At 39.2% G+C, this 12,569-nt stretch overlaps 4 protein-coding genes across 5 annotated transcripts in view; 2 read left to right on the top strand and 2 right to left on the bottom strand.

The window, feature by feature from the left end:
- Positions 1-2,033, top strand: part of LOC111490860 (luminal-binding protein) — a 4,721-nt gene extending 2,688 nt beyond the window's left edge. The window contains exons 5-8 of the mRNA XM_023139490.1: positions 345-824; positions 913-1,067; positions 1,163-1,245; positions 1,334-2,033. Of these exons, the coding sequence (XP_022995258.1) occupies positions 345-824; positions 913-1,067; positions 1,163-1,245; positions 1,334-1,832 (1,217 nt within the window). The 3' untranslated portion in view covers positions 1,833-2,033. The remainder of the gene's footprint in view (positions 1-344; positions 825-912; positions 1,068-1,162; positions 1,246-1,333) is intronic.
- A 71-nt stretch (positions 2,034-2,104) lies between these two features.
- On the bottom strand, positions 2,105-7,225 carry LOC111490859 (glutamine-dependent NAD(+) synthetase-like). Its single transcript, XM_023139489.1, has 14 exons — positions 7,069-7,225; positions 6,736-6,955; positions 6,119-6,424; positions 5,780-6,003; positions 5,580-5,683; positions 4,457-4,591; positions 4,205-4,373; positions 3,878-4,013; positions 3,641-3,779; positions 3,378-3,554; positions 3,129-3,296; positions 2,648-2,743; positions 2,449-2,577; positions 2,105-2,373 (listed from the first exon to the last, which is right to left on the bottom strand). Exons 2-14 carry the CDS (start codon positions 6,927-6,929, stop codon positions 2,188-2,190), a joined length of 2,163 nt encoding a protein of 720 aa, XP_022995257.1. The 5' UTR covers positions 6,930-6,955; positions 7,069-7,225; the 3' UTR covers positions 2,105-2,187.
- Positions 7,226-7,746: 521 nt separating this feature from the next.
- LOC111491379 (putative E3 ubiquitin-protein ligase UBR7) lies at positions 7,747-10,929 on the top strand. 2 transcript variants are annotated; one of them, XM_023140292.1, is made up of 6 exons: positions 7,747-8,047; positions 8,191-8,332; positions 8,729-8,887; positions 9,351-9,611; positions 9,775-10,452; positions 10,539-10,929. In XM_023140292.1, the coding sequence occupies exons 2-6, from the start codon at positions 8,252-8,254 to the stop codon at positions 10,626-10,628; spliced, it is 1,269 nt and encodes a 422-aa protein (XP_022996060.1). In that variant the 5' UTR covers positions 7,747-8,047; positions 8,191-8,251; the 3' UTR covers positions 10,629-10,929. The 2 variants fall into 2 exon arrangements, with proteins under 2 accessions (XP_022996060.1, XP_022996061.1); XM_023140293.1 differs by having other exon boundaries at positions 7,750-8,047; positions 9,787-10,452.
- A 467-nt stretch (positions 10,930-11,396) lies between these two features.
- Positions 11,397-12,569, bottom strand: part of LOC111491499 (putative uridine kinase C227.14) — a 5,458-nt gene continuing 4,285 nt past the window's right edge. Inside the window, exons 9-12 of the mRNA XM_023140436.1 lie at positions 12,398-12,484; positions 11,969-12,030; positions 11,803-11,831; positions 11,397-11,698 (exon numbers count right to left, since the gene is read on the bottom strand). Coding sequence (XP_022996204.1) covers positions 11,612-11,698; positions 11,803-11,831; positions 11,969-12,030; positions 12,398-12,484 — 265 coding nt within the window. The 3' untranslated portion in view covers positions 11,397-11,611. The remainder of the gene's footprint in view (positions 11,699-11,802; positions 11,832-11,968; positions 12,031-12,397; positions 12,485-12,569) is intronic.

The raw sequence follows: 12,569 nt of genomic DNA, 5'->3' as shown, positions 1-12,569 counted from the left end.
TTTTTTTTTTTTTTTTTTTTTTTTTTAATATATATATGTCTAAAACAGTGTATACATTGCATTTTCTCGTACAATAAAGTTATAATCTATCATCATCCACTTATATGCACAACAATTGGACTAATGTAATCTCTGCTCCTACTAATTCTGCCCAAACAATTTGCCTGAAATTGTTTATTTTTATCGAAGTTCTCTGTCGACGAGTAAAGAAATAACGAAGGTTCTAAGAAATGTAGTAGAGTTATCGAGCTTCTAACACTGGTATCAAACTATAGGATAGAAATCGATGACATCTGATTTCACGTTATTAGACTTGACTTGATCATATGCGTACATTTCCTCAGGTGAGGACTTTGACCAGAGGATCATGGAATACTTCATCAAATTGATCAAGAAGAAGCACGGAAAGGACATCAGCAAGGACAACAGAGCTCTTGGAAAGCTTAGAAGGGAATGTGAGCGTGCCAAGAGGGCATTGAGTAGCCAGCACCAGGTCCGCGTTGAGATTGAATCCCTCTTCGATGGTACTGACTTCTCTGAGCCATTGACCAGGGCTCGATTTGAGGAGTTGAACAACGACTTGTTCAGAAAGACCATGGGACCAGTGAAGAAGGCCATGGAAGATGCAGGCTTAGAAAAGAGCCAAATCGATGAGATCGTTCTTGTTGGTGGTAGCACCAGGATTCCTAAAGTTCAACAGCTTCTAAAAGACTACTTTGACGGCAAGGAACCTAACAAGGGTGTGAACCCTGATGAGGCCGTTGCCTATGGTGCTGCTGTTCAAGGAAGCATCTTGAGTGGAGAGGGTGGTGAAGAAACCAAAGGTAGATTTTTTAAATTTCTTGCTTATAACGAATGAGTTGACTGAACCTGATATTCAGTTACTCACAAATCTTTTCACTGTCCATACAGATATTCTTCTTCTTGACGTTGCCCCTCTTACTCTTGGAATTGAGACTGTTGGTGGAGTGATGACCAAGTTGATCCCCAGAAACACTGTCATCCCAACCAAAAAATCTCAGGTCTTCACCACTTACCAGGATCAGCAGACCACCGTCTCCATTCAGGTAGGCTTTGATAAAAAAACCTTATCTTTAAATTGTAAAATCGTTCTACAATCTTCTTATCATGTTCTTTGTTGCTAAAACCCTCTACAATTCAGGTCTTCGAAGGTGAGAGGAGTCTCACTAAGGACTGTAGGAACCTTGGGAAATTCGATCTAACTGGAATTCCTCCAGCACCAAGGTACGTCTCTTTCCCCCTGACCCCCTTTATTCTGTCTCACCCGCAAATGTGAAATGTTAAAACTAAGTTTGTTTTCGACATTTAACAGGGGTACCCCACAAATTGAGGTCACCTTTGAGGTTGATGCCAACGGTATCCTGAATGTTAAGGCCGAAGACAAGGGCACTGGTAAATCCGAGAAGATCACCATCACCAATGACAAGGGTCGATTGAGCCAAGAGGAGATCGACCGGATGGTTCGTGAAGCCGAGGAGTTTGCTGAGGAGGACAAGAAGGTGAAGGAAAGAATTGACGCCCGTAACAGCCTGGAAACTTATGTGTACAACATGAAGAACCAGATCAATGACAAAGACAAACTTGCCGACAAGCTCGAGTCTGATGAGAAGGAGAAGATAGAGACTGCCGTTAAGGACGCTCTCGAATGGCTGGACGACAACCAGAGTGCCGAGAAGGAAGACTATGAGGAGAAGCTGAAGGAGGTGGAGGCCGTCTGCAACCCCATCATCACGGCTGTTTACCAAAGGTCTGGTGGTGCCCCAGGGGCTGGGGAGTCGGCGGAAGATGATGAGTCTCACGATGAGCTCTAAACAATTAACTGAGTAATTTTTATTTTGATCTCTTTGGGGTTGAGAAATGAGTATAGGAGGTGGTAGGAGGAGGCCATGGAAAAGGTTGTAGTAAGTATTCTTTAGATAGGCTCTTTTGCGATACATTTTGGATTTTATTATCACTTGTGTTGAGAGCTTTCAATTAGTGCAACTTTAATAATTTGATCCTATTTCTGCACACTTGGATTTTATAATATCTAAATTCCTTCTACTTCATTTTAAATTAGTACTTTATTATTTATTATTTCATTTCTTTCTTATTCTCTGAACAAATAAACAAGACATTATTATGACAAAAAAGTCCATTTCATGTGGCATCCAATTTGACCCGAAACTAAACTCCAACATTGGGGTTCCCTGATCCTGCTGCTACAACCCCCATCCCACTTGGTTCCTTAATAGCAATACTGTCTCCATTCAACTCCTTCACAACATTATCCATCTTTCGAAACTGATATGGCCACCTCGAGTTGTACAGAAATTGACGAAGATCGTACCGATTGTCATCCGGGGAATAGCTCTGCAACGAGATTTTTGTAAGCTTCTAAAGAACGAGAAACATGAATTGTGTATCAATACAATTGAATATACTTACCTCAGCGTGATAAGATGGCGTTAGAACGACCATTTTGTGTCGATTCATGGAGTAGTACTTGAAGAAATGTTTCACTTTTTCGGCCACCTCTGACGGAGTTAACTTAGAACCCCAACGGTAGCAGAGATTCTGAAACAAGGACAGTTCCCAAAAATTATGCGATCGTCAAGTGAGTAAAAGCTAAAAATGTTCGACAAACCTTGAACATTGACACAGGACCGCAACGGAAAATTTTTCGCAGCCTTCCGTAGACTGAGAGCTCCTCATATGTCATTCCCATGTCAACTTCATCCAACTGTTTGCAAGTGAAATAGTACTACTTTAACCACATGTACTGCCAACAACATATTGAATCTACCTATCTACAACTATTTGTTAAAAACAGAAAAGCATGTGCAGCAAGCATGGTTCGGTCAAAACCAACGAACCCGATGTTAAAATACATAACTAAACCGACCATTTAGAGTTGGTCGAACAGTGATTTGGATCAACCTCCCCAACAGTTTGATCGGTGACAAAACCGACCCGATTGATTTACACCCATAAGGGGAACCACAGGTTGCAAGAATAGATCCAAAAGCATTAACATCAGGAAGAATTTATAAAAATTTCTAATCCATTTCTAGGATAAAATGCATCTGAAGAAAAATGTGAGATGTGGAACAGTGAAAGAGACGAACCTGGCTGTAGTTGGAACGAATTGGCTCCAGCTCGGCTGTGGGAGGAGCTGCTTCGATATCTGCCAACGATGAGAAGCCAAGATGCGTGGCAGCCCATCTAAGAAAAGCTCGAAGATCCTGCTTACTGATGCTTCCAATTGGATTTAGATCTGCTGAACTGCAATCATACTGACTCCAGTCGAGAATCTAAACATGAGATACTCATCAAAAGAAAACAATGCAGCTTAAATAGCTCAAATAATATCAAACCTTCGTCAAGTAACCACGCAATCCTTCGTCGACGTTGGAGCTACCCAGAACAAGGTAGAATCCAGATTTACCATGTACCCAAGGTAAGAGCGATGCAAACATAAAAGCCAGAACCATCCTGATTCGAGCTTGAATATTCTGCAGGCCTAAATTTTCGACGTTAGATCCCCCATCTAACTGCAAAACAAGACGAGTATGACCTTAGCCACTCCTTGTGTGTGCAATACAATAAAATTTGAAGGAAAAGAAGCAAGTATTTTCACCTTATACCGTGGACGTTTTCCAGTAACTGTTTGGAACAAAGACAAAAGTGCAGAAACAATCCCGTCTATGGAAACATCAAGATGCCACGAACCAATCTCGTCTGCTAGAACCTTTGCTCGTGTACGTGTTGCTTCAGAACTACAAGGAGCAAGCATGGTCCATGAACGATACGCAATTTCGAACCATACCAAAAAATAACAAGTGCACAACCTACAGATTCATGCCATTCTACTCACCTATTTTCAGAACCCATAAATACAGTATAAAAAATTCGTTTGGCGAATTCTTTACTATCAGTCGGGAACTCTCCATCAGCATAATGTCCAATCCGTATTGCATCAGCTTTCACTTGTTCGTCTCCCTTGGCAATATCTGCAAGCCAATGAATCAACCAAGAGAATACAAGTGTGACGGGTATGTTAGAATTAGCAAAACGTTTATTCACCGATATTCAATGACTTTATCGACAGTCACTTGTTCATTTTTCTCATCCTAACTTAACTGAACTTGAAAAATAGATATCTACGGCAACTCTACCAATACCCGTGCTAACAAAAACCAACCTTTTACGACAAGCTGGCACATGCAGCCCACTATGGCTGCAACAGATGAACTATCAGCTCCACCAGAAAGAGGAAGCAAAAATCCAGAAGCTCCGCTTCGTCTTAAATAGTCCCACAACCAGCAACCAGGTCCATAGGCTATTTCCTCTTCAGAGCAGTGATAGTTAATCTATAAATCAATTACATTACACTCGGGAAATATACGTTTTTGACATGATGAACTAAAATGCTACTGAATAAGTAGTAACTAACCTGAAGGGGACTTGAAAGAGAAATTTTGAGATTGAATGGCTGACATAGACTATATGGGGCTGCCACAGAAGGAACTGTGGTCTTATAGCTTGCTTGTTCTTGAAAGCTGCTTATAGATCCTCTAAGACTAGCAACCTGACAGGCAAGCCAGCCTCTTCAAACTAAATGTTTAGTACAAAAAAAAGAAAGAAAAAGAAAGAAAGACTTTATTTGTTTTTAAGCAGAGGTAATTGAACTCCACTACTATGTTCATAGCCCACTCCCACTATTTGTTAAGGGTTTGTCCAAATAAGGCCATTTTGAGAAATAGCACGAGTTCTAATGTGAGATCCCATATCCGTTGGAGAGGAGAACGAAACATTCCTTATAAGGTGTGGAAACTTCTCCCTAGCAGATGCGTTTTAAAATTGTGAGGCTAATGACGATACATAACGGGCCAATGAGGACAATATCTGCTAGCGGTGGGCTTGGGCTGTTACAATGGTATTAGAGTCAAACACCGAATGGTGTGCTAGCGAGGACGCTAGGCCCCCAAGGGGGTGGATTGTGAGATCCCACATCGATTGGAGAGGAGAACGAAGTATTCCTTAAAAAGGTGTGGAAACCTCTCCATAGCAGACGCGTTTTAAAACCATAAGGCTGACGGCGATACGTAACAGGCCAAAACGGAAAATATCAACTAGCGGTGGGCTTGAGCTGTTATATCAAACCTATTGAGTGTTTTACTAGGGATTCAAACCTAGGACTTTGAAGGGTATCTCAAACATCTACCACACCTGGACAAACAAGGCTAGTTTTGAGAAATAACACAAGTTCTAATCTATCGAGTGTTTTACTTGGGATTTGAATCGGGAACATTGAAGGGTATCCCAGACATCTACCACACCACTAAAGCACCCCTAAAGAGTAGAAAACACCAATAATTTAAGTTCAACATGTGACCAAACAAATGATACTAATGAGTTATGTTAGAACTTCCCAGTTGTGCCGGGAACAACTTCACGTTATCCCTTCCTTCTCTCTCCCTCATAAGTAGAAGGAAAAGCAGGCAAGTAACATGCATTAATCAATGTAAGATAAAGGTATCAAGTAAATCATCCCACGCTTCACATTGTTTCCATACCGCATCAAGATCTACACTAGCAACCACAACCTCGACATCCTTCAAGGAAAACTGCGACCCTTGAGCTACAAGCTCGCCGTTCATAACAACACAAGCACAACCATCTACAACAAAACATAACTTCAATAAATCCCTTGTCTCTCACTGCAAACTACAAATGTCAATACGGGTAATAAACAGTACACGCAATAGAGGTATACCATAATAAAGACGGCCACCGTCACAACCCTGGTGATTACTGTACATGTAAACTCCACCGCGAGTATGAGTAGCATCTATAAAAGCACGAAGACGAACATCAAGTTTTCTTAGTTGGTGATGACTTCCACTAGCATTCATAAATACTTCAACCCCATTCAAAGCAAGTTCAGCATGCGGTGGAATAGGTGTAAAAAGTTCTTCACAAACTTCAGCAGCAACAGTTCTAACAAGAAGGAACACACTAGGCATCAGCTCATAAATCAAAAGTTACATATGCATATGCATTTCGGATCGAAAAAAGAACAAGAACAAATAAAACCAGTAATTTTGGCACTCACGTGTCTAGAAACTGAATATATCCATAGCCAAAAGGCACAGATGTTTGTGACAGAGCCTCAGAGATATCTCCTGGCAGCTGAAAATCCACAAGCTTGTCCTTTAGCTTCCATGCTGTGAACCACCGTAGCTCCCTGTAATTCCCATCATTTGCAAGCCACATTTTTGGACGTATCATAACAATTTTCCTATTGAAACAGAGCACTTGACAATTGTAACGCTCAGAGTCCTTGATAACAGGCATGCCAATGCTGCACAATATCCCATCAGTCAAAGGACCCGAAAGTATATCCTTCAAGCATTCCCATCTGCAAAAGTATCCAAAGACAAGAAATTTGAGCACCCCAGAAACTTGAAGCCAGTAAATATTGAGAATTGTTGGGAGAGGAGTCCCACATCAGCTAATTAAGGGGTTGATCATGAGTTTATAAGCTAAAGAATACATCTCCATTGGTATCCAAAATCATCCGAGCTTATACTCAAAGTAGACAATATCATATGATTGTGAGGTTCGTAATTCCTAACCGTGAATATGTCTATTGAAACAATAATCCACAACCAATTGTAGCTATTTTCGCATGGAACAATCAAATTGAGATATAACAAGCAGAAAACTTACGCATGCATGACAGTGTCGAGCTCCAAGAAATGGTCTTCACAGCCATATCCAGTAATCTCGAGTTCAGGGCCAAGTCTGATGACAGCGCCAGCACGTTTAGCCTCATCAATAGACTCTTTGATGTTCTTCACATTACAATCAAAATCCATGGCCCATTGATTCAAATTACACGTTGCTACCTTCATCAGCCTCATAATTAACGATTCCTCAGCCTTCCCACCTTACAATTGTTCAAACCAAAATCAAGTATCAATGAACCCATTCGAATCAATACCAGAAAAGAAATAAAGGGTAAAAGGAAAAACAAGAAATTGAGGGCTTGTGTGTACTGACCTACGCTACTCCAGCGAAAATTCAGAGAGGTTTGCAGAGCCGACCTTGACGAAGGGAGCAGATGAGTGGAGGGGTTGTTCTTGTTCTTATGTTTGGTCCCTTTTTATGCCTCCAGAAATTCTCCTGGGCCGTATTCCGCGGGGCTGGCTTTTTGGTACCTTTAAATTGGAAGCGGAAGTTCCATTCGGTAGCCGGTTGCCCGACGGGTCACATGGTCCTCGAGCCTGAGCCAGGTTTGGAGTTTGGGTTTGACATGTCTCAACTGCTTTGCATAAAAACCGTGATGCTTAAAAAATATATATATATATATATGTCTTCGAAAAAAGTCAGAAAATATAATGAAATATTATCAGATTTTCATATAAATAAATGTTTTTTAACCATTTTATTCTATTATTAAATTTTAGATAATAAAAATTATTAAAATAATTTTAGTTAACTAAAATTAATTTTATTTTCTACCTTAAATCTTAGATTTTTAAGTTTATTTTCAGTAAATCTTAATAATTATATTCAAAAAAATAATTTTAATAAAATTATATAACTATTTAATCTAATTTATATTTGAAAAATTAAATATGGTATATTGGAGAATAAATTTATATTGATTTTTGTTAATTGTAGTTTATTATAATTAATGAGGATTTTTCCCTCTACAATTTGAACATGTCTTCTGGTTTTGGGTTGAAGAAATTAAAATCAATCCATGAAGGCTTGGAACTTGGAAGTGGAGGGAAGAAGATGAAGGGAAGTATATATTCTTTTGCTAATTGTGGCGGGAAAATGTCGTAAGATACCCGAACCCATTTCCATTTACTATCCCTCTCGCTATCATTCCTCCGATACTCTCTCCTCTCTCTCCTCTCTCTCCTCTTCCTAAGGGGGAAAAAGCCTCTCTCTCTCTCAATCGACTCTTCTTGTGTTGTGCTTCAATTTCAACGCTTTCCGGTGCCGGAGGGGTCTTTCAGCGGCAAATAAGGTACTTTTTTTTCTCTTTAATTTCGTGGGATCGCACCCGTTTGTTCTAGGGCATCGCCATCGCTGTTATCGCGAATTTTCGTTCTGGGTTTTGAGTGTGACTTCTGTTTTTGGTTTGTTTGATCTTCCGATTTGGGTCCTCAGAACTAGTTTCGATTATCGGAAGTGGAGTGTTGTTGAAGGTTATTGCAGAGTTCGATATCAAATGGCGGAAGTTTTTGATGACGAAACCGAACAGACGATTTCTATTCAAGAGTATCTGAAGGAAGTTGAGGAACAGGAGCTGGTAACTCACTCTCTCCCACTCTTCGAGTAAAGGTGTCTGATGTTTGGTTGGTTTTCCTAAAATTTGCGATGTAATGGCCTGGAAACGTACTGGGTTTTCTATAATTAGGGTTCATGGCGTGTTCATATCTTCAGACCTTATTTTATTACGTATAATCGATTGGGGCGTCCTATTTATTGTTAGTTTATCACCTGTCGCAACATTTTGTTTGTGCTCCACTGCGAGTAGGAAGATAGTACCTGTAATCTATACTGTTCTAAAGTATGCATTTAACCAAGGTTATTCTACCTTTCCACAGAATATGATACAACTTTAATGCTTTCTTTTCTTGTTTCTGTATATCCTTTTTGAGTGCTTGGTATCTGATTATCATTATCCTTGTTTTATATAATCAAGGAAGCAGATTTGGTTTTGGGAGGTGACGAAGGAAAGGAATGTACTTACAGCAAGGGTTATTTGAAGAGACAAGCCATTTTCTCATGTCTAACTTGTACCCCTGCTGGAAATGCTGGAGTTTGCACAGCATGTAGCTTGTCCTGTCATGATGGACACGAGGTATACATGTTATGAAAAAGAACTCTGTTTAGCATATGCAGCGATTTAAGTTCTTTTGTCCAGTGTATAGTGCAAAGCTATAGGCTTGTTGTTCTGTGGAAGCATTTAGTGGTTCCTTATGTTGTATATCTATGTAACAGCCTAAGCACATTGCTTGATATTGTCCTCTTTTGCCCATTACATATCTCCGTCAGCCTCACGATTTTAAAACGTGTCTATTAGGGAGAGGTTTCCACTCCCTTGTAAGGAATGTTTCACTTCCCTCTCCAACTGATGTGGGATCTCACAATCTAAGTCCATTGATTCATGAGCATGTCATTTCGATTATTGATGGTTGGTATTCCCAGGTTGCATAAACGATTTATATCAATTGTTTTGACTTCATTTCAATTATGTTAAACTTTCCAAGTACTTTGCTTCCTAACCCCCTCGTCTTATTATGGTCGTTGTTCTATTGGGCAAGATTGTGGAATTATGGACAAAAAGGAACTTCAGGTGCGACTGTGGAAATTCAAAATTTGGAGATTTCATTTGCAAGCTGTTCTCAAACAAAGATGTAGAAAATGCCAACAATTCGTATAACCATAACTTTAACGGCTCATATTGCATATGCAATCGTCCTTATCCTGATCCAGATGTTGAAGAGCAGGTGGAGATGATCCAGTGCTGTATGTGTGAGGATTGGTTCCATGAGGAACATCTTGGTCTCAGTTCCATAGATGAGGTGCGTTGGCTTAAAATCCTTTCATGGAATTACAATCACTGAGTAAACTCTTATCCTTATAAGAAAATTACTTTGCCTTTATGTCTTTGATGTTAGAATTTTCTTACTGTGGATTTAAGCATACCACTCGTTGATGTCTGTTTAACTGCATCTCATGCATTTGTTTCTTCTACAGATTCCGAGAGATGAAGACGGGGAGCCCCTGTACGAGGACTTCATATGCTCGGCATGTTCTGCAGTTTGTTCTTTTCTGAGTCAATACCCTTCTTCTATTTGGGCTGTGGGAAGGCCCTCCGATATCTCCTTGGACGTTACCATGAAGAATGATGCTCCAGAACCCATACTTTCACTTAGTACATCTGTAAAGCACGATGATGATGCCAATGCTCACGATTCTGCAAATGTCGACCTTACAGTAGCTCCTGATAAATCTGCTGACAAAAACAGCTTGCTTAGTGAACCTACTACTGAGAATGATCGTAGTTCCAACGAATCTATTAAAGATAACGGTCAAACTGTTAGTTGTGTGCTTGGCGCTTCTCAGTCATCTGCTTCTAGAGCCATTCAAAACAAGCCAATGTTTCTTTCAAAGAACTGGAGGGGTGCCTTGTGCAGATGTGAAAAATGTGTCGATAATTTTAAGCGGATGAATATTAGTTTCCTGCTAGACGAAGAGGACTCCATTGCTGAATATGAGAAAATAGCAAAGCAGAAGAGGGAAGAGAAGTTACAGCAACAAGAGGGTGCTGAGTTGAAGTTGTTTGATAAGCTTGGCCATGTAGAGAAAATTGAGATTCTGAATGGCATTGCAGATATGAAGGATGAGATCCATACATTCCTGGTATTTATTCAGTTTCAATATTTCCCTTGTTTTTGTGTCTATAATGATGAATAAATGTCAATGAATATATGTTTTCTTCTTTTCAGGAATCATTTGACTCGTCGAAGCCTATCACATCTGCAGATATCCACCAGGTTTTCGAGAATCTAGCTAAAAAGAGGCGTCGTACCGAATGAAGTTTTCTGAGGAACCTCAGTATATTTCAGCATCTATGGTCTTAGGATTTCTCAAGTAGGTTGTCCTGACTAAATATACTGTCTTGGGCTGCTGTCTTCTTTTCAGAATACTGTCGTGTAAAACTGTAAACTATGGGACTTAATTCTCATTGAGAACTAGATTATGCTTTCTGAAATTACTTGTTTTGGAAACCATGTTAGGCTTACCGGAGGTGCTAAGCTGTAAATTCAACTTAGTTTCAGGCCCCGTTTCTAATTTATGCTACACCTGGTCCTGATGGATTGTGTTGCCCACTCTGTACATTTGATCCCTTTTCCTCATTAAATGTTCTTTTAGGTACTGCAATTTACTTCTTCAACTATTTTCATATAAGATTCTTTTGGCTCTACGCTCAAGATTTTAATGTGGATAGTTGCCATTAGGTTTCAATCCATAGCTATTGATTGCAAATAACTGAGAAGTATTGACATGGTTATACAGATTGTTGGATTAGTTCAATTTAACGAGGATTCATTTAAGGAATGTTCACAAGACGTGCAGGGAGGAAGATGGCTTCTCTATGACTTTGTCTTCACCCTCAAATTACCCTCCCTACCAAATTTCCTGTTATTTTGTTTATTTTAAGGGTTAGGTGGGTCCCACTTTCTTTATTTTTAAGTATTTAAATAATTTTGTTGCTTAGAATTGGTATGAGGAACTAGATACAGCTCAAGTGTGTGGACGCATGCAAAGTGCTTTAAGATGATAGCTCTTACATACTTGAGGGCTTGATGGCAATATAAGAATTTCACTGATATCCAAGACATTGTTGAAGAATTATTCTAAAAGTTAAACCCATCATACTAATACCATATAATTCAGAAGCTTCAAACCACAGCTGCTTAATCAACAAGAACATGATTCCCCAGGGCTTCCAATTTATTTCAACTACTTGATAATGAGACAGGACAAAGAGAAGAAAAGGAAATATTCCATCCTGCATTCAGAAATCGACCGAGCTAATTACTAAATCTGCATTCTTCTTAGACTTCATTATGAGCTCAGCATTGGGTCGGTCATTGTACTCTATCTGTTCGTGAGTGTAATAAATTAGAGAAATGCCATCATGGAGCTAATCAGAGAACGAAAACATGTGCTCTATCTGTTAAATGCTAAGAATAAGGAAGAACTTACACGCCATTTTGCAACGTCCGGAGCTTTTCCTGTAATTGATCGTGCAGGAAATAGTATAGGTTGTTAGTCTACAGATTTAGCTGTTTCTTTAACAAATGTTGCATTGATCATCTCCAAAACATTTTAATTGAAAAGGGGAAAAAAAAAATCCAGCCAATCACCATACCCGTCGAAATATGTCTTTTGAGAACTCGTTCCATTGATTTGTCGATATCTATCTCTATGAACCTGAATAATCAATACCATTAGATTAATTACAAATTACAATGAAAAAGAGATTCTTATTACAAAGGAAATTAACATTTTCTATCACATTCTTTGTTTACAAGCTTACAGTTCTCACTGGCAAGCTAAGTGAGTGCTTGGAATCTTAGAAAATAGAACAGTTCGGGAGAGATGGACGCCAAAACAAGTACAATAATTGAACTTTTAAATCATTGTCCTAGAATCTTTTAAATCCTCCAATGATTAGATCATAACGAGTAAGAAAAGTACATTTCATCACCAAATGACAAGTTGGTATAAAATTTAACCATCTCACTTGAACACAATTTTGTTACGATCTAGTAGAAGCCTAAATGTAATGTATACTTACCATTTTTCATCGAATATTGATGAGATCTCTTTCCAAACCCCATCGTCCAGTAGTAAATAATTTCCTTCTACTATAACGACTTTATGCCTGTGGGTAAAAGAATATAATTATATAATACACTTAGTAATATAATGAAAATAGAAACATTTTCAGATCCAGATTGTGGGGTGGG

Source organism: Cucurbita maxima, unplaced genomic scaffold, assembly GCF_002738345.1.
Source record: "Cucurbita maxima cultivar Rimu unplaced genomic scaffold, Cmax_1.0 Cma_Scf00016, whole genome shotgun sequence".
Taxonomy (NCBI): domain Eukaryota; kingdom Viridiplantae; phylum Streptophyta; class Magnoliopsida; order Cucurbitales; family Cucurbitaceae; genus Cucurbita; species Cucurbita maxima.
Note: the sequence above shows the minus strand (reverse complement) of the source record. Positions and strands in the feature narration are given on the sequence as shown.